The 23,232-nt window shown below is 40.8% G+C and overlaps 1 protein-coding gene across 1 annotated transcript; it reads left to right on the top strand.

Moving 5' to 3' along the window:
* The first annotated feature begins 4,875 nt into the window (after positions 1-4,875).
* On the top strand, positions 4,876-22,391 carry LOC103662658 (myosin regulatory light chain 12B). Its single transcript, XM_040632691.1, has 4 exons — positions 4,876-5,021; positions 17,273-17,471; positions 20,499-20,660; positions 21,903-22,391. Exons 2-4 carry the CDS (start codon positions 17,288-17,290, stop codon positions 22,073-22,075), a joined length of 519 nt encoding a protein of 172 aa, XP_040488625.1. The 5' UTR covers positions 4,876-5,021; positions 17,273-17,287; the 3' UTR covers positions 22,076-22,391.
* Positions 22,392-23,232: the final 841 nt, after the last annotated feature.

Below are 23,232 nucleotides of genomic sequence, written 5' to 3' on the forward strand. Positions count from 1 at the left end.
TCCTTATCTGTTCTAAGCTTTTGTGCATTACTTCCTGTCATTTAAAATTAGACCAGGCCACTGAGTGTAATTTTAATTTGTCCTAATTTTTAAAACTATTTTAGCCCCAAAAGGTTCTATGGAATGTTTCTTACCAAAAAGATGTTTTTTTATTGTATTTCAAAATGTTGGAAATACAATCCAGTATTTTTTATTGTATGTAGTTTCTTTTTTAATACAACAGTCCCTCTTGAAATACCATGTTTGTTTATGCAGAGATTCACCATGAGTCCATGTATGAATTTTGGACATTCCTGACCTGCCCACAATCAAAACAGCTGAAGCTACATGCCTGGGAAAGTGAGATCATTATTTCAGTCTTAAAAATAACTTCTGCAGAAATGCAGAACTGTTTCAGAGTTAATCAGAAAGTGGTAGAGTTTCATTTGCTTTAGGCTTCAAAAATCCAATTTTCAAATATTCACGAATTTAAAAAAGACCTTGAAATGTTGGGAGAAAAAGTTGGTTGAAAAGAGTTGATGGCCTACAAAGATGAGTAACTGACAATTACTCTAATAACTTTATGTTTTATGCTACTATTAACAAGACTATCCTTGGACAAAGCCATTACCTCATTCAATAAACAATTACTGAATGCCTTCAAGGCAGCAGACCTTTGCAGTCAACAGGATAGGTAAGCTAGATCTTTTAATCTGGTGGCAGCTAGCTTTATAGAGCAGAAGCAGAAAGAATAGGAAAAAGACTGCTTCTGCCCCCTTCAAAGATTAGAATCTTAGCACCTCCCTTAACTCTTTGTCTTTTATGTGTTTCTGAATTTCATTCAGTGGGTGAAGCAAAATACTTTTCCTAGGCTCATAGCCATGATGCTAAAATCTTGTTTGTTGAATTGAATTTCCACTTCAACTGAAAACATGGTCACTTCTGTTTTTAACAAATTTCCAAATAACATTGTTTCCACTACAGAAACAATGTGGTCTCATCTACTGAAATGAGCTCTTGCAGTATCCCCATTTTTATTTCAAATAACTGCTCAAAGAGTCAGCTTCCATTTGGAATAGTGAATGGTCTCCCAAAAATGTTGTCTCCTAATATGGTAGTAGCATTCTCTACATAGTAACTAGGCTTTACTTAAGCAAAGATAATTGCCAATAAAAAGCTAAAGCATCTAACTCCAACAGTGGATTTGGCTGAAAAACCAGTCTCCACAAAGACAGTCCTACATTTCAAAAGTTCTCATGAAACCAACCTACTAGGTAGGGTAGTATCCTTATCCACCTGCTTACGATTCTATTATCATTGGACTCCAGGGTCCAAATTTTACTCGATCAAGGAGCCTATGATTCAAGAGCAGGAATTGATGAGTGCTATTGTGTGGGAAAGAGAGGAAAGCCAAACTATATGAGACTAGTAAAATCATATTCTGAAAAGGAAAGACAAGCATTTCCTATAAAGTATGAAGACAGAAAGGACAAGAGGCGAACACCTACATTAGGGACGTGCAGAAAAGCTGTAAGAAGGATCAGATAGAAGATGATAAAAGGGCTTGAAGAGGTAGAGCCACAAAAACAGTATTGTGGAAATCAAGTGAATAGTTTCAAGAGTGAGCAGGTTAGTCAATAGTGTTAAATCATAGAAAAGCTGAGTATAGTAAAGTTTAAATGCGGCCACTAGATTTGACAAGTCATTGGTCACCTTTGCTACATCTATTAGGTAGAGGTTGGGTTTGTTTTTTTTTTTTAAGACTATCAGAGAGAGGGAGGGCACAAGCAGGGGAGAGGCAGAGGGAGAGGGAGAAACAGGCTCCCCCAATGCGGGGCTCAATCCCAGGACCCTGAGATCATGACCTGAGCTGAAGGCAAACACTTAACCAACTGAGCCACCCAGGCGCCCCTACGTAGAGTTTTGAATGCAGGATCCGTAGTGCAGCATGAAATGGTGTACAGGGCCTAGGTTTAGGGATCAAGCCAATCTGCATTTTAATCCCATTTTTGCTACATGGCTTCATAACCTTAAATTATTTAAATTCCCTGGACCCCTATTCATTTGTAAAATGGAAGTAATGCTATTGGTTCATAATAGGAACATACTCTATTAATATATAAATCAGTACTTTTTGTGACTAAGCAATATGGGGCCAGACTTGATTGAGTGAATTCCACCCGTTACTTGGCTGGCTTTGTATCCTTGGGAAAGTCCCTCTTCAGTTTCATCACCTATATAACAGGGATGATAACCTCCAAGTGTGTTGTGAAAATGAGAAACACTTAAAGCTAAACGGTTTGGCACACAGTAGGTATTCAAAAAGTTGTTCTGTTTACCAGTGAAGGGTCTGAAGCTTGGCAATGAAGAGACACCTGAAGAGAAGGCAAGATCAAAGGGCTCATCTTTAGAGATTCAAGCCTGTTTGTAGACAGAGGGGGAAAAAGACAAACTAGAGGAAACAATCAGTGACATAAAATGAAATCATATCTAGGAGACAGGAACGGATAGAACCTAGATCACATGTTGTAGGATTATCCTTAGAGAAATAAAAATGGATACTACTCCCTCTGAATAGAGGGAAGGGTAGGTGATGGGAGTTTAATGATAGTTGGAAATAAGAGGCTGAGGTTAGGAGAAAGGTCCATAGTTGTTTGATAGTAAATTAGCTAAAACTAGAATTTTATTGTATTAAATGGTTGTAATCAGAATTGAATGAGAGTACATTAAAAAGCCTATTAGTTTCCTGGTACTGACTAGATGATCAAATAATTTACTTTAGACTTCCTGGGTAGATCCAATATGTAGACTTTTTTGTCTTTCTAGGTCTTCCTTAAGTGTACAATTTCTTGATTTCCCTGAAACTTGGCTTTTTATTGTCCTTGAAGGCATTGCCAGAACTAATCCCATATGGAAGAAATGCCCAGTTTTCCCAATCCTTCTCCCATTTCCACTTGCTCTTGAACGTCCAAGTCTCTGTATGCTTTTATCCTAGATTCTGTCTCCCTACTCAAGTAGTGTCATAATGTCTCTTATTTATCCACATACATGTTATAGTTGTAATGAATATACATCTTAACTTACTTTTCATGTTTTGGTATAGCCACCATTTTTATTTTTAACCATTCTTTTTAATGACCAAAATTATCTTTGACAAGGATATGCTTTATTTAATTAGCCACTACCCAAGGGCTTAGATATTTAGATATTTGGCCTTTCTTTAATAAATACTAAGTTTTTCTTTTGAATCTCGAGAAAAATATACCCTAGAATTATTTTTTAGAACAGGGGTCTCCAGTAGAACTTTATGGTGATAGAAATGCTCTCTGTGCTTTCCAATAAGGATACTAGCCACACGTGGCTATTGAGCGCTTAAAATGCATCTAATATAACTGAGGAACTGAGTTTTTAATTTCAATTTGAATAGCCACATGTGGTTAATGACTACTGTATTGGAAAGCACAGTTCTATAAACAAATATGGAGATCAAGGTCCCTCAGCTATGATCTTAATTAAGGTGGCCAAGGTGAGGGCTTATGGGATGGTAATAGACCTTTTGAAGAGCTCTATGACATAGACCTAAAGAAGCCAAAATATTTTGATTTTGAGTTGGATAAAAAAATTACACTATTAGACCAAAGAGCAGACTGCAGCCAAAGGAAAGAGTAAATGCTTTAGAACTAGGTGTGACTTTTCAGAAATTACTTTTCAAAGCAATTATGAGAAAATGCATTCTGTAATGATCTGAACCTTGGACAGTGTTACAGGGATGAGGACCACAGCATCAGCATCCCCAGGGTGCTCATTAGAAATGCAAATTAACGCCCCACCCTCAACCTACTGAATCTAAATATCTGGGGTTTGGGCCCAAGAATCTTTCACAAAGCCCTCCAGGTTTTGCTTACAGTGCTGCTGTTTAAGAACTGCTATAGAATACTGAACACATGGCTTCTACCATCTAGGAATTTCTAATAAAAGATTTCTAGAACATAAAAGGCATTTTTATTCCTCTCCCCAACATCTGTCACAACGTTCAATCACAAGTGTCCGATAAAGGTTTGGTACTGAGTTGACTTACCCTCCATTACTCAGAAACAGTGCTATTCACCTGTATTATGCCAAGTGAGGAAACTGAAGGTTATAGGCACAAACACTGTCTAGAACAAAACCTGAATAATGTGGCTTCGTGGTTTCCTGCTTTGACGAAGAGCATTGTATAATGTGTGAGCGCTTGCAGGTTTGTGTGTGCGCAATTCTGTCATCTATTGACCCCAAGGACAGCAAGTATTTTGAATGAAACTTTCTTGGGTTAGATGTGAAACGGTCATAGGCTGGCCGTGTTCTGTAAGGCCGTAAACCTTATAATTTGAGGGCAAATGATAAAACTCCCGCGGGAGCTCAGTTGAAAACGAAACGGTTTTCCGGCAGGCAGGGTCCGCCCGGCCGCCGCCCTCTTACCTTCCGCAGTACTACGTGGGACGCACCCTAAACAATTACTCGTTTTACCTCGAGTTCAAATGGAGTTGTACTTTCCCGTGCTAACTCTGAGAGTCCAGGGTGGGCGGCTTCTAGCGCCCGGGGACCCCCAAATCCCGAGGTATCGCGGCGCGCCCCGCCCTGCCCCACCGGGTCAAATTCCAGGCTCGGCCCGGCGCTCGGCGGCCGAGGAATGCGGAAGGGCCGCGGGAACTCGCCGCGGCAGGCGGGGGAGGAGGGCGGGCCGCGGGACTACAGCCGCATGCAGGAGGGGATGCGGCAGCAGATCCCACAGGCCACAGAAGACAACTAAAGCCCAGGCTGTGTTCGTCGGCCCTAGCCCGGCTCCGCGGCCGACACAGCGGGATTCGCTCGGTCTTGAGCGAGAACCCCTCCCGCATCCCCCCGTTCCGAGTTGGATCCAGCCTTGCCTTCCGGTGCGCTTTCCGGTCCACCTCTCGAGGCAGGAAGTGCCGGCCGCCGCCACTGTCGCGCCGCAGCCCAGCCGTCGTCGCCGTCGCTCGTCGTCTCGCGCAGGGCAGCCCGGGTTCTGTTGTCTGGCGGCGGTGAGTGGCACTCGCCCCCGCGCACGACACCCCTCGGGCCGCTCCTGTCCCTCCTCCCTTCCGGCCTCGCGCCCGCCGCCGGACCCCGCCCCAGGGGGCCGGGGGCTGCGCCACCTGTCAGGTTGGGCGAGGAGGGTGGGCAAGGAGTCCTGGCAGCGGCCGGGCCTGGGCCTGGAAGTTGAGAGGCCGGGCAGCGCCAGGACGGGTGAAGCCGGGCTGGGGAGACGCCCTGTTGGAAGAGGTGGCTGGGTCCCCAGCAGCGGATAGACCGGCCCTGCGTCACTCGGGTGACTTCACCCACCTGGTGCCTCAGAGCGCCCAGAGGCCCCGCTGCCAGCGCCTGGCCCTCACGGGCCCAGTGGGCCTATTAGGGTGTTGAGCACCTGCTCTGTGCCCCCACACGGTGCGAGGTGCTTTGGTGGGTAGGAGTCTACCGGTGCTTGCTTCTTGCCTTAGATGAAGTGTCGGAGGAATCTATTAGAGAACCTATACCAGAGTGCATGGTTGGTACAGGCTAAAATGTAATGATTTCCATAGGAGTTGTAACTTTCATTGTGTCTTGCATCTTGTAAAGATTGAGTTCATTCGTGTTGCTTTAAGAAAAGGAGGAATAACAAAAGTCAAGAAAGATTTCCTGAACAAAGAATCATGACCTCATTGAAGACCTTGGATTCAGCCCTAGGAGGTAGAACTTAAGTGTTTCTGGCAGGATCTGTGGTAGGAGGTAACAAGACTAAAAGCTGAAAAGGTGGGAATCGTGTTGTGTGAAAGGAGACGATGGGGAGACCAGCCTATGGAACAAGAACTATAATGAATAATAGTTGGATATAAAGGTAGGTAGATAAATAAATGAGGCATTTTTATGGATGTCTTGAAAACTTGACCGAGAAATGAAAGATTATGTAAGAGGCATTAGGCAGTCATTTTGGATTCTTTAGAAAGGGAGTAATATGAAGAAAGGGGGTGTTTAGAGGATTAGTTTGGCAGCCTTTGTTTAAGATGGATTTAGAATGGTCTTTTGGTAAGAAAAGAATCATAGCATTTTAGAATTCAAAAGAACCTTATAGATTATCTTGTGAAATAGATTATCTGTCTTATAGATTATCTTTCATTTTATAATTGAGGAAACTGAAACCCAGCCAAGTGAGGTAATTTGCCCAAGGTCACTCAAAGGATTTACACGTGCCATCCATTTTCTCTGTGAGCATTAGGTGGACCCCGCCGGACCTCATAACTAAGTGCACAGCTTTTTGCTTGTTCAGGCTCTCTTGAATGAAACAACTTTTATAATGGCTGGCTTGATATTCATTTATGCTTTAATGAGACTGAGTTTCGACAGAATGAACTGAAACTTCTGAAGGATAGATCCCCAGACGAGGGTTGTGGGATTTGGAAAGAAAAGAGCCCGTAAATGGGGCTGGTTGTCCCTCTCTTCTAGGATTCAAAGTCATCAGGTATCTGGGGGTGATTTTCATTTCCAGAAGCTTTGGTATCTTCCTTATTCTGCATTTAGCTGTGTGGTGACATTGCTTGGTACCCGCAACTAGCTATCCATGTTTTCATGATAGAGAATTTCAGCCATCTATATATAGGATATTAGGGGCCAGTGGTACAAGCTCTGGAGCTAGCCTTCCTGAGTACAGATACTGAATTTAAACTCAACCATTTTCTAGCTATGTGGCTGTAGGCAAATTGTTTATTCTCTTTGTCCTAATTTTGTCATCTGAGAAATGGAGATAACAGCAACTATATCATAAATTTTGAGGATTAAATATGTTAATATATGTGAAATGCTTAGACCAGTGGTTAGCACATATTTAGCACTCAGTTATTGTCTATTATCAGCTTTGTTTCTTCCAGATATGGAACAGGGCTTAACCGATAAGTTTCATTGAGGATCTCTTGGGGAAGAGTCTAGTAGAGTTAATGCTGAACCATGGGTAGACTGTAGAGAAAAGATTTATTTTGGTGGTCAGATCTAGGATCTACATTATGTATATATATGTAATTCTGTTTGTGATCGGAAGGAAGCATATGTATGTATTGCTATACTAATATTTATGGAGCACCTGCCAAGAGGAGGGCACTCTACTATACCATATGATCCAAGGTAAAAAGGCTTAATTGCCACAAAAATGTATAAGTATATGGCATGGCAAGAGAATATTACTGGGCGGTGTAAAAAGAATAAACCAATGATAAATGCAACAAGATAAATGAATCTCAAAAATACTATATTGAGTGAGAGAAGTCAGGCATATGGAATATACACTGTATAATTCCATTTATTAGAATGTCACAGACCAAACTAATTTGTAGTTAATTTAATAAATTTCTGATTTATAGTAATCTATGCAATGATTGCCTATGGGAGAGGGTCACTGACTTGGAAGAAACTTTCTGGAGTGATGTTAACTTGATTGGGATGGTGGTTACATGGGAGTTCACATTTACAAAAACTCATTTTTAAGATCTGTACATTTCAGCATATATAAATTTCACTGCAATAAAACAAAATGATATGGGAGTTCAGGGGATGGAAAGTTTACTGCCAGCTTGGATGATCATAAAACTCATAATCTTAAAATGACAGCATTATAATGTATGTGGTAAATATTAAAATATGTATGCTATGGGGAAAGCTTAGCTGGTACTAAGGGGAAAGCTGTAAAAATTGTATTTGGCTCTGTAAAAGAAATAATAGATGTAATTCATAGAACTGATTACATATTGTCCTAAATATGCAGCATAAAAACAATGATATATCATTAAGTATATGAGGTTAATTTTGTGGACTGTTTTAGCTTGATTATATACTAAATTCTCCTTATAATTGCTGTTTTCAGACTGTTGCTCATGTATCCAGTCATTTGATCCTCCTAATTGGCACTAACATTAGTCTTGACTACAATAATGACCATGAATCCATGAGAAATTTCTAAAGGTTCTGATAGGCCATGGAGAGCATGAGAATTTAATCAGAATTGACCTTAGCTTTTAGCAGAACTGCTTTCTGCTTTTTCCATTCATTTACTGTTAGGCCTCACTTGTGCCTCTGCTTACAAATTGGCCTGGCTAAAGGAGACCCCCTCAGCATCCTGCCCCTGGGCCTCTCCACTACCATTCTACTGGGGCTTTGCTAAAACTTGAACTCTTGATCATCCTTTTGCTCACAAAACCAGGTCCTCTTCCCTCCCCAGTTACCTCATTTTTGAGAGGTAGCTTTATGCTCCTGGTTTTTCGACCAGTACCTGAGAAAATCACAATACTTCAAGGATAGAGCTTTGGAAAAAACTCCAATTAGGTAGCACGAAGAATTAGCAAATCAGCATAGGAATCAGAAGAATAGGACAGTGTTGATGGGAATGTTGAGGAAGTGGTGACTGTGTTGCAGTTCAAAGAGGCACCCACAGAAGGGGTGCCTGGCTGGCTCAGTCAGAGCATGCAACTCTTGATCTCAGGTCATGAGTTTGAGCCCCACGTTGGGGAATAAATAAACTTTAAAAATAAATAAACTTTTTAAAAAGTAATTAAAATAGTATTATGAGTAACTGTGGGCTAACATTTAAAAACCTAGATGATATGGTTAAATTACTAGAAAATATTTTTTAAATGGCAAGAAAAAGGGGTGCTTGAGTGGCTCAGTTGGTAAAGCATGCAAATCTTGATCTCGGGATTGTAGGTTTGAGCCCCACATTGGGTGTAGAGATTACTTTAAAAAATAAAATAACAAAATATTTTTTAAAAAGAAAAAAGAGCCCACAGAACATAGAGAAATTGAAAAGAAGGAATTAAAATTTTCTAACCTGGAATCAAAAATTCCCTATCCAATACAAACTTGACTGTGGCCATAATTCTGAAATAAAAGCATTGTCCTATTTTAATATTAAAGACACCAAAGAAACAAAGTGGCTTTACCAGTTTTCTAGTACTATATAACCAGTTACCCCAAATTTAGCACCTTAAAAAAAAAAAACAGTAAACAGTTTCTGAGGGTCTCGAATTCCAAGGGAGCTTGGTTTTGTGTCTAGTGGTTTTGAGTCTATGAGGTTGCAGTCCCGGTGTCAGCTGGGTTTGCAATCATTTGAAGGAAGATCAACCTCCAAGATGGCTGACTCACGTGGCTGGCAGGTTGGTGTTGACTCTTGGCAGGAGGCTTCGGTTCCCTGCCACATGGACCTTTCTATGGGGCTGTGTAAGGCCCTCGTGTCCTGGTGCTGGCTTGCCTCAGATTGAGTGGTCTGAGGAAGAGCAAGGCAGAAGCTGCAGTGTCTATTACAAGGACACACCATCATTTTTGCAATAACCTATTGGTTATGAAGAGTAGCAGAATATGCCACTCCAAAATATGCTGCTTTGGCATAAAGATGATTTTGAGCTGAAGGCAATTGAAGAAGCAGACATAAGAAAAGTTATCTGTCCTCCTATTTGCCTAATAGCAGGACATAAATTTACAAAGGTACCCTTCCTCCCCTCTGTACCAGGAAGAACAAAGATTACTCTCTGGAGACAACTTTAGACTCTCATCAGTGGAGAAAGCCCTGACTTCAGTCTACATGACAAGCCTTACCCTGTTTACCGTGCAACTTCTGCAATTAGCCTCTTCCCCTCGCACATACCTTCCTTCTTTGTCTTTAGCTGGAGATGATATTTAAGCTGAGTTCTAAGTTACCTTTCTGAGTTGGCTTTTCCCCGGGTATCTCCCATGAATACATGTTAATAAACTTTTGTTTTTTTCTTGTGAATCTATAATTACAGAGGGGTCAGCCAAGAACTCAGAAGGGTAGAGGAAAATTATTTTACCTCCCTACACAGGTCAACCCTTTTCACTGTTGGATGGGATTGCGCAAGGGCAGGAGAAATATTGGGGCCATCTTAGAGTTTGGCTACCACTGTAGCCAGGGAACAAGTTCAGATGCTCTCAGAAGCCAAGGAACAAGTTCAGAGCTCTCAGAGGCTCTCAGTCACATAAACAAATTCCAGCTGTGACAGGAAGCTGTAGGGAGTAGTGGGAACTGCTCACTGAATACTCATTATCTACAGGAACTTGGGAATGCTGGTCAAGTGATTCCTTATCATACAGTTTTTCAAGAGGTCTGGAATTTGTTTTTATTAAAGTAACTATTCAGTTTTTTTAAATGTTGGCAAACTAATTCAGTTACTTAAAGGGGCATTTTAAAAGATCTTCCCTGGGAGAATTAAATGAACCTCCCTGCAGACTGCATATAGTTTGGTAGCTGCCACTTTGTGACTTCTGATCTACTTCTTCTATTTTACAGAGGAGGACAGTGAAGCCCAGGAAAGCTAAAATGACGCAAGGTCATGTAACTTGTGAATGACAGAACTGGAATTAGTATCCAGGTCTCTGGCATCTCCATTAAAACATAATGACCAAATTTTAAAAACTGAAGGGAACTCAGTGCATAAATAGTGCCTTCTAAATGGTTAATTTTGGTTTGCAACCCTCATGCGTGAAATCACCTGATGCACTTTTTAAAATAGAAGTTGCTGGGCCCTACCCATCATCATTCAGTTTCAGTTAGACCAGACTAGGACCTAGGCATCAGTTTTGTTTTTTTTAAGATTTTTTTTTAATTTTTTTAAATTTATTTGACAGAGATAGACAGCCAGCGAGAGAGGGAACACAAGCAGGGGGAGTGGGAGAGGAAGAAGCAGGCTCCCAGCAGAGGAGCCCGATGTGGGACTCGATCTCCGAACGCCAGGATCACTCCCTGAGCCAAAGGCAGACGCCTAACGACTGCACTACCCAGGCGTCCCAGGCATCAGTTTTTTTTTAAACTTCCAAGATGATTCTAATGTGCAGCCCAGATTGAGACCAGAAGGTTAACTGCTGTGAGAGACATGTTTACTTACTACATGGTGACAGCAACCAACTGACTTAAGACACTTAAAGGAAGAAGCCTCAAAGGAATGTCGAAGTCCTAGGCAGCTGGCAGAATGTGCCCAATACGAGCCAATAAAGGCATATAGGCTGGATGAAGTTCACAAGCAATTTCTGCTTATTAGTGATTATCGTGCCCATGTTTTGATTTACACATCAGTATTGCAGGTGTTTTGCAGACATGTAGATTATTATCTAAATATGTTGACACCACAACCACATGTACCGGATTCCCATAATCCCTGCCCTTCTTGTAAACTCTGAACAGTACATATAACATTTAGTTCACTCTATATGAGAAATTCATAAAAATAATGAAATAAAAATTCTGAAGAGGAAGCGAGAAGTTTTTACTGCTACTGAGGTTTCTTCATTACATTATACGCTGGTTTATATGGATTTTTTTCTGTAATTATAGTTAAGGGTGGAGTTTGATTATTGTTTCCTCTTTAACATGTATAGGTTAAACATTAATTTGGCAGTCCAAGGTAAAGGTTTCAAGGCTTTATGATGTCAAACCAAGGCCATGACTGGTAGGAAATATTGTCACTTAAATAAACCTACATTACACCGTCCATTCCACTATGCAGTTCTATTCTGTACATTGGTTTCCCCAGTATAGTCTGAATTTATTTGAAAACTCGAGGATTTGAATTCAGAGGAAAGTCACTGCTCAGAAATCAGTGGGGGAGGGGGTGCCTGGGTGACTCAGTGAGTTAAGCATCTGAGGTTGATTTTGGCTCAGGTCATGATCTCAGCGTGGTGAGATTGAGCCCCACATGGAGCTCTCTGCTCAGTGGGGAGTATGCTTGAGGTTCTCTCTCTCTCTCTCTCCCTGTACGCCTCCCCCCACTTTCTTGCACACACACTCTCCCTCAAATAAATAAAATCTTTTTTAAAAATCAGTGTTGGATTATGTTGGTAGTACTGAAAGGTGTTTTAAAATTTTGTGGTAAAATGACTAGAAGAACATTTAGTACAAAGTAAAAAATACAAAGGTAGAAATAACCTTTAATAAATGGTGTTCGGATCCCAGCTCTGCCACTAGGTGACCTTGGGAAAGTTATTAAATAGCTTTGATCTTCAGTTTCTTCATATTTGTAAAGCAGGTTTGATAAGTTTAATGCACATAATGTGCCCAGCACATGAGTCACTCAGTAAATGGTAGTGGAGCCATAAGTCGAGTAGACCTTTAATTTTCTCTCTGGTCTTAAAGCATTTGGGGCTGGAAAAATAGCAAGAACAAAAGCACATGAGGTAAGAAACTGCATGGTGCCATGGACACAGCCAAGCAGTTTGGTGGTGCTGAAGGAGAAGTACAAAGAATGGCTAGAGATAAGGCTGGAAAGGTCATTCTAGCATATGGAAAGGAGGACCTTGTATACCATGGTGAAGAACTTGTGCTTTGTACTATATGCAGTGGAGAGCCAACGAGGATTGTTAAGGGAAAGGCAAGGTCATGTTCACGTGTTAGACACCACTGGCGGGACACAAAGGGCAGCGTAGAGGGACGAGAAGGCAAGAAGATAGGCTAGTTGAAACAGAAATATTCTACACAGATACTGAAGGCCCAGTTTCAGGTGGTGGGAGAGGAATGAGGAAGACGAGCAAGTCTGAGAAATATTCAAGAGGCAGGGCCTGATTCTCCAGGGAGAGGGATGAGTTGGGGACAACCCCTAGGTTTCCGGCTTGATGAATAGGTAAATGATACTGTCATTAACTGAGAGAAGACAGAAAGCTAAAGAAATTTAGAAATGGGAAAATTATGAATTCAGTTTTCAACACATTGATGGTGCGTGTCTGTGGGGTGTTCAAATGGGTGCCTTTCACAAGCGATTGGGTATTAGAGTCTGCAGCCCAGGGGAAAGGTCAGGCCTGGAGATACAGACTTGGGAGTCATCAGTGTTGCCAGACCAGTGAGAGTTGATGAGATTATCCAAGGAAAGCAGAATGGAAAGAATTAATAAGCCATGGACTGCTAGAATATTGGGAAACATGAATATTTAGGTGAGTGGAGAAGATAAAAGCCTAACAAGAAAATGGAGGAGGACCAATCATAGAAATAGAACTGAGAGAAGATTCCATTGCTATCCACAAGTCAAGTGTAGCATTTTACATAAACCAACCTTTCCAGTATCACTAGGAGTCTCCCTTGTGGGGTGCCTGGGTGGCTCAGTCGGTTAAGCATCTGCCTTCGGCTCGGGTCATGATTCTGGAGTTCTGGGATTGAGCCCCATATCGGCTTCCTGCTCAGGGGGAGTCTGCTTCTCTCTCCCTCTGCTTCTCCTCCCTCCCCCCAGCCCCCAGCCCCACTTCTGCCCTCTCTCTCTCCCACTCTCTCAAAGAAATAAAATGTTAAAAAAAAGAAGAAGAAGAAGAAGAAGGAGTCTCCCTTGTTAGAGTGGAAGGTCTTCAAGGTTGGGAACCTTGCACTCTTCTTTCCAGTTTGGACAGTTCTTTTCTACGGTTACTGTTCACCAAGGCCAAGAGTTGTTGAGGCTCTGAAGAAAAGAGGGATAAAATGGTGTTAAATACAGCAGAGTGATCCCAAGGAGTTAGACTGGATTTGGCAGTTTGAAAGCAGTTGCAGGAGAGGAAAAAAGCCAGATTGTGGTGGGTTAAAAGTGAGTGGGAAGTGAGAAAATAGAGAAAGCCAAGATACTTATCTCAGAAGGAAAGGAGAAAGAGGATGGTAGTTTCTTTTGGGGGTAGAGTTCTTTTCAGATTGATCGTTTTGCTACAGTTTGCCTCACTTTCAGCTCATATTTTATTATCAGTTTGTATTTTATGTGTGTATGTTTGTAGTGTATAGGTGCCATAGACATATATTATAAATGTGTACAGTTTTAAGGTGAAGTACAGGGGGAAAAATCCTTTTTTTGGAAGAAATTATGGTGTTATTACATCGAGCCTATTATCTGTTCTGTAACTTGTTTTGATTAGGGCCATTTATGAATTGCCCTTGATTGTTTTTCACCTTCCTTCCCTGTACCTTCACTCATGAGGTCAGACTTGTCTTAGTGGCATTTCTGGCGTCCTAGTGGCATTTCTGGCCTTATCGGTTACCTCCCCGTTCTCTCATGGGCATGGCCCCTAATAAAAATCTTTGCATGTTTAATCCCATCTTGGCATCAACTTCTTGGAGATCCCCAAGCAAGCTTCAGAAATGTTTAAATACAATAGACTTTTGGGGTAGCTATAGGGTTAGCATGACACAATTGATTATTTTTTATAAATAAAAATTTACTCTGGGAGGTTTTTCTAAATGACTCTATCACAAACATAATTTGTAGATACTGAGAGAACTAGTTGTTGCCTTCAGATTTACTGTCTTTTGTACATATTATATCTTGAAGAAATAGAATTTATTTTTAAGATTTTATTTATTTATTTGACAGAGAGATACACCCAGCAAGAGACAGAACACAAGCAGGGGGAGTGGGAGAGAAGAAGCAGGCTCCCAGCAGAGGAGCCTAATATGGGGCTCGATCCCAGAACGCCGGGATCACGCCCTGAGCCGAAGGCAGACACTTAACGACTGAGCCACCCAGGCGCCCCAGAATCAGAATTTTTAGCATGAAAAAATTTTAATCAACAGTTTTGGAATATGAAGAAGAATTAAAGTGTAGACAAGTGCCTTTCTGGTGGACTACATTCTGTCTCTTATTTAACCCTCAACATAACTAAACTCAAGCTAAGTTACAGGACAGAGGAGAAAGTTAACATTTATATGGGGTAGAGAAGGAGTAACAACTCTAAGGTGGGTATACTTCAAACCTGCACCACTAAGCCAAGCTTCAGAATACTCCGGGGTGTATTTTTTTGAATTGAAGAAAGAGAAGTAAACAGTGTAGATTAAAATTCCAAGACTAGGCCTGCCTGGCTGGCTCAGTTGGTAGACCATGCAACTCTTGATCTCAGGGTTGTGAGTTACAGCCCCACGTAGGGTGTAGAGTTCAGATGATTCAGTTGGTTAAGTGGCTGCCTTTGGCTCTGGTCCTGATTCGAGCCCCAGGTCGGGCTCTGTGCTCAGCAGGGAGTCTGCTTCTCCTCCTTCTGCCTGCCGCTCCTCCTGCTTGTGCTCTCTCCCTCTCTCTGTCAAATAAATAAAATCTTTATTAAAAAAAAAAGAAGAAAAAAGGTCAAGACTAAAAGTCCCAACAACCAAAGTCCAAAATTGCCTTGGTCAGCTGCTGCGCCAGCTGGTCCTCTGCTTTCATACTATGGGGCTGCAGAGTTAAAGCAACAGTCCCCAAAACCACCCTCATTTCTGATACCAATCGCAAGTTTGGGTCCCCAAGACAACCCTCAGGTCTGATAATTTTGCTAGGATTCACAGAACTCATTGAAAGCTGTTACGCCCTTGGTTATGGTTTATTGCAGTAAAAGGATTCAGATTAAAATCAGCCAAGGAAAGAGATGTCTGGTGCAGAGTCCAGGAGGGTCCCAGATGCAGAGCTCCAGTTGTTGTCTTCCATGGACAGTGTTGACTCCTCCTGGCAACAAGATGTGACAGTAGGCATGGAGTATTGCCAACTAGGAAAGCTCACTTGATCCTTGATAGCCATAGTTTTTATTGGAGCTCCGTCATGTAGATACTGTCAGCTGCTCTGTGGCTGATCTCAGTCTCTACACCCTTGAGAGGTCAAACTGGTAACACATGACCCATAACCCCCACAATAAGTTACATTGTTAGATTGTCTGATGTGACCCAAGACCCCGTTTATCAGTCAGGACATTCCACAGGCTTAGAGATTACCTCCCAGAAGCAGAGGAAAAAGGCCAAGCCTCTCTTTGGGCAAAATTGTTTACTACACAGGGCCATTGATTTCATATTTTAACCTAGATAATATCTATCTCATAGGGCAGTTGTGAAGATTGAATAAGATATTTGATCGAAAAATTGCTCAGGTCTCTCTGGGTTTTCCAAGGTTATATGTAGCTAGTAATGGTGGAGCTGAGATTTGAACTCAGGACTTTCTAATTCCAAAGCTGATAGTATTTTTTGCGTTGTTTATTTATTTATTTATTTATTTATTTATTTATTTTATTTTGGCGGGGCAGCCAGCGAGAGAGGGAACACAAGCAGGGGGAGTGGGAGAGGAAGAAGCAGGCTCATAGTGGAGGAGCCTGATGTGGGGCTCGAACCCAGAACGCTGGGATCACGCCCTGAGCCGAAGGCAGTCGCCTAACCACTGCGCTACCCAGGCGCCCCGCGTTGTGTTTATTTAAAACTGCAAATAAAAAATGGAATGAAATGTGTTCATTCTATTTGACGTTTACTTTCTTTTTTTTTTTTTTTAAGTAGGCTCCATGCCCTTTGTGGAGCCCAACATGGGGCTTCAACTCACAACCCTTAGATCAAGATCTGAGCTGAGATCAAGAATAGGACACTTAACTGACTGAGCCACTCAGGCACCTCCTACTTGACATCTAAATTATTGGTGGCTTTCAGTAGAGTTTTGGAGGCTACCATTGAAGCCATATTATAGAGAATTGAGGAGTGATTGGAAAGATGAGAAAATGGAGACAGTTGAGTATCAGACTGCTCTTCTAAAAGTTTTGTCAAAGGAAAGGGGAAATGAGGATGAAGCTAGAAGGGATGCAAGATTAAAGAGTAGGTTTTGGGGTGTTTGGCTGACTTGGTTGGTAGAGCATATGACTCGATCTCGGGGTCCTGGGTTCAAGCCCCATGTGAGTTCGAGCCCCATGTTGGGCATGGAGATTACTTAAAAAAAAAAAAAAAGTAGGTTTTGATAATTTTTTTTTAAGATGAGAGAGCCTTTTGAACATGTACCATACAGTGACTATACTAGTTCCTTTGTGAATGTTGTCTCATATATAAGTCTCACTTGCATTGAAACAGAGGCTGTGTTTTGCTGTAAAACCGAGGATTGTGTGAGCTTCCCTGGTTTTCATACTGTGTTTTGAAAAACCAAGGCTTAGAGGTTATGCAATATTGGTAATAAAATGGAGTAAAAAGAGCACCTACTGCATTGGGTTGTTAGGAGGATCCAATGGGATGATTCTTGTAAAAAGTAAGATGAAATGTCAACTTTGGAGTCTGTCTTAAATTAATTTCCACTTAAAAATGAGTCTCATGAAATTTGGAGGCAAGCTATATAATGATTTCTGTTCTGTTTCTTAAATTTTTCAAAACTGCTTTTTCCTAACCATGTAATTGTCACATTGGAAGTAAAGTTGAAATGTCTATTTATTCCTACACAATTGAAGTGATAATTCTACATTAAGATATTTTTATTCATTGACTTTAGGTGTTACAGGTTCATTTTTTGTTTTATATTTTATGCATTGTTTTTTGGTTTATGTTTTTTCTTTTTAACTCTAGAATTAAACAGCCACCATGTCGAGCAAAAAGGCAAAGACCAAGACCACCAAGAAGCGCCCCCAGCGTGCAACATCCAACGTGTTCGCCATGTTTGACCAGTCGCAGATTCAGGAGTTCAAAGAAGCCTTCAACATGATCGATCAGAACAGAGATGGTTTCATTGACAAGGAGGATCTGCATGATATGCTTGCTTCTCTAGGTAGCTTTTATATTCTTAATATGCCCACCTCCCCAAAATAATAATTCAGTGTTTTATGAATTATTTTTTGTGTGATGTGTAAGTATTTCTCTCCTTATCTCAAAGGCCTAGTGAGATATGTCTGGGTGGGAAGTGCCATATGGGGTTGGCCAGTCATAAGAGGATTTTATTTATAATTAATTAAGGTAAAGAAAATATAAAGATATAAGATTTAAAGCAAACAGAAACTGCCCCTTTGTCCTTTTGGTTATATGGGTGTTAATTTATTATTCCTTGTATGATTTTGTTGTTGTTTGTTGTGATCTTAAAAAGGATGAGAGGGAAGGTCCTCCACGTTCTGCCCCAAGTCAGCAGTGAGTTGACAGTTGGGAACAGCAAGTCTAGGAGTTCTCTGTAGACTGGGCAGGGAAGGGGTGTAGGTCAGGAATGGCCTATGGTTAGGCTCTGCTCTCTAGAGTTTTCTTGTGCTTGACTATTAGCCAGAAAGGGCAGTTCATGGGCCAGAGGGCAAAGAGAGAGGTTTGCTATTCTTTTCCTCTTAGTAACCGGAACACAATTTTCTTTCTAATATATTACTTTGAAAAATTTTAAGCCTGCAAAAAGTTGAAAGAACAGTATGATGAACATGCATAGATATTTTCCCTAGTGCACCAGTCGTTAACATTTTGCAACATTTTCTTTATTCAGAGTGAGAGTAGGATCAGGATACTGAACTAAGTTATTGACTTGGAGGTAGGTTGGATCCCAGTGTTCTTCACACTCAGAATAGCTAAGTGTGCTCTTTTGGGTGGGTCACCACTGAAGAAAGCTGTGGAGAAAAATTGAAGGACTTAGTTGTATTACAAAGATTGAACACTTGACACCTGGGTGTCTCAGTCGGTTAATCGTCTGCGTTTGGCTCAGGTCATGATCCCAGGGTCCTGGGATCGAGCCCTGCATCAGTTCCCTGCTCAGCAGGAAGCTTGCTTCTCCCTCTTCCCCACCCGTGCTCATGTTCTCTCTCTTTCTCTCTCTCAAATAAATAAGTAAAATCTTAAAAAAAAAAAAAAAAGATCGAACACTTAAGTCTGTGCCCTGCTCATAGTAGATGCTCGGTTAATTTTTGTTGGATGAATGAGGGATGGTAGAATAAGAGGCCCACTTTGGGCCCTTTCATTTTGGGGAACCCATGCTTTTAAACATACGTATTTATTTACCTTTCAAATCAATAAATTATATTGGATGCCTTAAATGGGTCCATAGTTGCTTAACCTAAACCAATCCATGTGTCTTTCTTGTACCCATGTTTTCTTGACACCTTTGGGTTAGACATTTTTCCCAGAACAATTGTGGCAAGAGAGTTGAATTAAATTTGAAGGTAGAAAAGTAGATCTTTTTTAGCTCCTTTCACGTATTCAGTGAATCTTGAAATGAATTTTGGTCTAATTTTTGTATTGTTACGTTGAATAGGTGTAATGAGTGAGACAGGTAATACACAGTAAGACGGGTGCCAGCTTGGCATTTAAAGTTCACTCAAATTCGCAGGAGGAAAACTACATATGAAACATAAATCTAGGGGCGCCTGGGTGGCACAGCGGTTAAGCGTCTGCCTTCGGCTCAGGGCGTGATCCCAGCGTTCTGGGATCGAGCCCCACATCAGGCTCTTCTGCTATGAGCCTGCTTCTTCCTCTCCCACTCCCCCTGCTTGTGTTCCCTCTCTCGCTGGCTGTCTCTATCTCTGTCAAATAAATAAATAAAATCTTTAAAAAAAAAAAAAAAAAAGAAACATAAATCTAGATTTGACTGTCCTTGGCACTTTTGGATGTAATATTCAGCTGCTTCCTTAGATATGAATATCTAACTTAAGATACTCTTTTCATGGAGAATCATTACAAACTTAATGTTGGAAGGAACTTTTCAGATACTGAGTTTAACCAGTCCATTTTACAGATTTAAAAATTAAAAAAGTAAACCCTAGATAGCTGCCACATTTTCTCAGGTCACACAGTCAGTGGCAGAACTGGGATTCAAACTCACTATTTAGACCCTTCGTTCAGGGCTACTTTTCCTATACCATGGGAGCCTCACAAGTGCCTGGACAAAGAGGAGTGCTTTGTTATTCCCACCATGACTGGCTGTTCCAGGGGATGGTCTCCTGAGGAATCTCCCTCCATAGGGAGAAGTGTTCTTAGTTGAAACTGAGATTAAGATTTCCCATTATGAGCAATACTAAACTAGTTTTGCCATATGAGTAAACCACATTTGCTCCTATGTCTTGCGGCCGAATAATAGATAACATTGTTCAAAATGAGCTCTCAGTTCTAAACCAACCTAATAGTTTTATCTTAAATGACCAATAAAATTTTTGAAACATACCAATTCATGGGCAACTGTGCCACAATTGGAAATACGAATATTTTAATTGTTTAAACAACTGGCATTGAAATGAAATGCCCTGATGGGCCTTTAGCATTATTAACATTTCAAGATGCAAAAATGTGGCCTTGCCTGGTTCATGGTTTCAAGTGCCTGTTGTTTTGTTTTGTTTTGTTTTTTAAGATTTTATTTATTTATTTATTTATTTATTTGAGAGAGAAAGAGTGAGAGAGAGAGAGAGCATGAGCTGGGGGAGAGAGGCAGAAGGAGAGGGAGAAGCAGGCTTTCCACTGAGCAGGGAGCCCAACGCGGGGCTTGGTCCCAGGCCCCCGAGATGATGACCTGTGCAAAGGCAGACACTTAACTGACTAAGCGGCTCCAGGCGCCCCTCAGGTGCTTGTTTTTAATGAAAATAGTGAAGGAAAGGTTGCAGAAAGTATCAGTGAATGAAAAACATTCAGCCTATGCCCACAATACATTTTTATAATGATAAAGATTTTTTACATTGTCAAAAATTGTCTTTTAAACATGTTCTTAATGCAAGTTAATTGAAAAAATAGTTCCATCTGATGATCTAACTTAAAAATGTACTAGGGAGCATAACAATAACAAAATAATTATGTGTTGAAATTAGTTCTTTGTCCTTAAATGTTAAAATGTGAAATCTTACAGGGAAGAATCCAACCGATGCATACCTTGAGGCCATGATGAATGAGGCTCCCGGGCCCATAAATTTCACCATGTTCCTCACGATGTTTGGTGAGAAGTTAAATGGTACAGATCCGGAAGATGTCATCAGAAACGCTTTTGCTTGCTTTGATGAAGAAGCAACTGGTGAGTGCTCTTTGTTTGTTCATGCCCACCCTCATTCCAAACTGTATGAAACACTTTTTAGGAAATGAAGAAGATGAGTAAAATGTAACTTTAAAAAAAAATGAATAAACTATCATTTATAATAGGATGATATGACCGAGAATGGGGAGGTCACAGGTATATGGGTCATAAAGCTGCCCAGTTTGTGGTGCTAATCTTTGAATTTGGTTGGAAGCGTCCTGAAAGCCAAATGGAGAATTGTCTGTTAAATAGTATTTTTTAGACAATGAAAACTACTTCTTCAAGTGACTCTCACCAAAAAGTATAATTAACTTGAACAGTTAAAATCTTTCTTTTTTTTTCTCATTTTAAGGCGTGTAAAGCCTAAGTATTCACATTTCTTACTCCTCTCATTTCCCCTTTCCTTCTCTCTTAATGCACTCCTCAGCCACCGGCACTTCCTCACATACACCTTGCACCTTCCTGCTTCCCGTCTCTACCTGTCACAACTGCACCGTCCCTCGTGCACATTTGGTCTTTTTTCTGGGCAGCTGCCCTTTTTTTTTCTTTATATCTCTGAAATACAGAGGGTTTTTTTTCTTCCTCTAGAAAACACTTGCTTCAAATTAATTTTGTAAGCATTATAATCTATTAACTGAGCTTTTACAATGAAAGAACTCTAGGGGCACCTCGGTGGCTCAGTTGGTTAAGCATCCGACTCTTGGTTTCAGCTCAGGTCATGATCTCAGGGTCGTGAGTTCGAGCCCTGTGTCGGGCTCCAGGTCAGTGCAGAGTCTGCTTGAGATTCACTCCCTCTCCCTCTGCCCCTCCCCTGCTCACTCTCTCTCTCTCAAATAAATAAATAAAACCTTAAAAAAAAAATTCTAGAATGAAAGAACTCTAAAAGTAATAGGCAGGGCACCTGGGTGGCTCAGTCGGTTAAGCATCAGCCTTTGGCTCAGGTCATGATCCCAAGGTGCTGGGATCAAGTCCCACATGGGGCTCCCTGTTCAGCGGGAAGTCTGCTTCTCTGCCCCTCCCCTGACTCGTTCTCTCTCTCTCTCAAATAAATAAAATCTTAAAAAAAAAAAAAGTAATAGACAAACATAATGATAAATTTACAATTTGCCTTAGTTCACTAATTTATTTTGTTCACGGAAGTGTGGATATTCAGAAATATTTTGTAACACTGGCCTAGTTTAGAAATAAACCATTAAAGTGCCAGGAAGTATTCGTGACTACCTTCTCTCTAATGCCTTCCAGGCACCATCCAGGAAGATTACCTGAGAGAACTGCTGACAACCATGGGAGATCGGTTTACAGACGAGGAAGTGGATGAGCTGTACAGAGAAGCGCCTATCGACAAAAAGGGAAATTTCAATTATATTGAGTTCACGCGCATCCTTAAACATGGAGCAAAAGACAAAGATGACTGAAAGAACTTTAGCTAAAACCTTCCAATTGCTTTGTCTTACTGTTTTATTTCCCAGGCACTTTCCCCCACCCTCATAGACCTGTTGCATGCAACTTAGTTTCACAGCTTGGCGTCTTTTTTTGATGTATTTATTCTAGACCTTTCTGCCACTTAGCACTTGTATAATCAAACTGCAGATGGGGTTGAGGTTGTAAATTGTGCTGAAAAAGAGATTGCGAATAAAAATCAACAAATGTGAAAGCCCAGGAAAATATATCCGGTATTTCTGGTTTTGCTGGATTTTTACATTTTTATATAATAAAAACACTATTTTGAAATAAAGATTATGCTGACTCAAATGGAATATAATGGAAAGTTAAACAAATAAGTGGTAGTTGGGGGTAGTCTTTTTTTTCAGATTTTCAACTTCACATAATTCAAATTTCATGGTAAAGCTGAATTTTCCCTTATGTGGGACAGTGTTCTTTGGAATGTCTAAGTACAAATTAACATCATTATGCAGTTCAAACTACTTATTGCCTTTGGTTTTTTTCATGCGTTTAGTAAGTCAGATGTTTAAACTATTGAATGATAAATATAGGATATATCTTAGAAAACATTTAACATTTTATGGATCTTAGAGCCTAAGAAGATGAGGCAAAATTCTGAAGAAAAGAATAGTTATTAAAAACATTTACTGTATGTAAAGCACTGCCCATAGGTGATTTTTCACTGAATCTTCCCAACGACCTTGTGAGATAGATTTTTATTAGCTCTGTGTTTCAGGTGGGGGAACTGAGCTCTGCAGAGTTGAGTGATTGAGTCAGTAGAGTGAGAGGTGGGATTGCAACCTGGGGCACCTAACTCGAGCTTATAGTCCTGGAATCCTGTGCTCTCTCTGCAAAAAGCCCCAAATGCCTAAAAGGTCAAGATATTTCCATTACCTTCTAACATAATTTTGTAGCCATTGAAATTTAAAATAATTCATGGAAATTGATTATTTGAACAGAATTTCAGAAAAGTATCCCATTAAAAAATAGAAGACAAATGATTTTAAGCAAGATTATGTTTGAAGGTAGTTCGTGTGGTGTATAGGCTGTTGACTATAGCAAGGACTGGAAAACAGCCAAGGCTGTTACAGAGCTCATTTAAAGCCCTCCAGGCCAGGCAATCTGCAAA

This window comes from Ursus maritimus, unplaced genomic scaffold (genome assembly GCF_017311325.1).
Source record: "Ursus maritimus isolate PB19 unplaced genomic scaffold, ASM1731132v1 scaffold_18, whole genome shotgun sequence".
In the NCBI taxonomy this organism is placed as follows: domain Eukaryota; kingdom Metazoa; phylum Chordata; class Mammalia; order Carnivora; family Ursidae; genus Ursus; species Ursus maritimus.

Coding starts and splice junctions, on each gene's coding strand:
- LOC103662658 (XM_040632691.1), top strand. CDS start 17,288: ATGTCGAGCAAAAAGGCAAAGACCAAGACCACCAAGAAGCGCCCCCAG. Junction 17,472..20,498: donor TGATATGCTTGCTTCTCTAG/GTAGCTTTTATA, acceptor GAAATCTTACAG/GGAAGAATCCAACCGATGCA. Junction 20,661..21,902: donor CTTTGATGAAGAAGCAACTG/GTGAGTGCTCTT, acceptor AATGCCTTCCAG/GCACCATCCAGGAAGATTAC.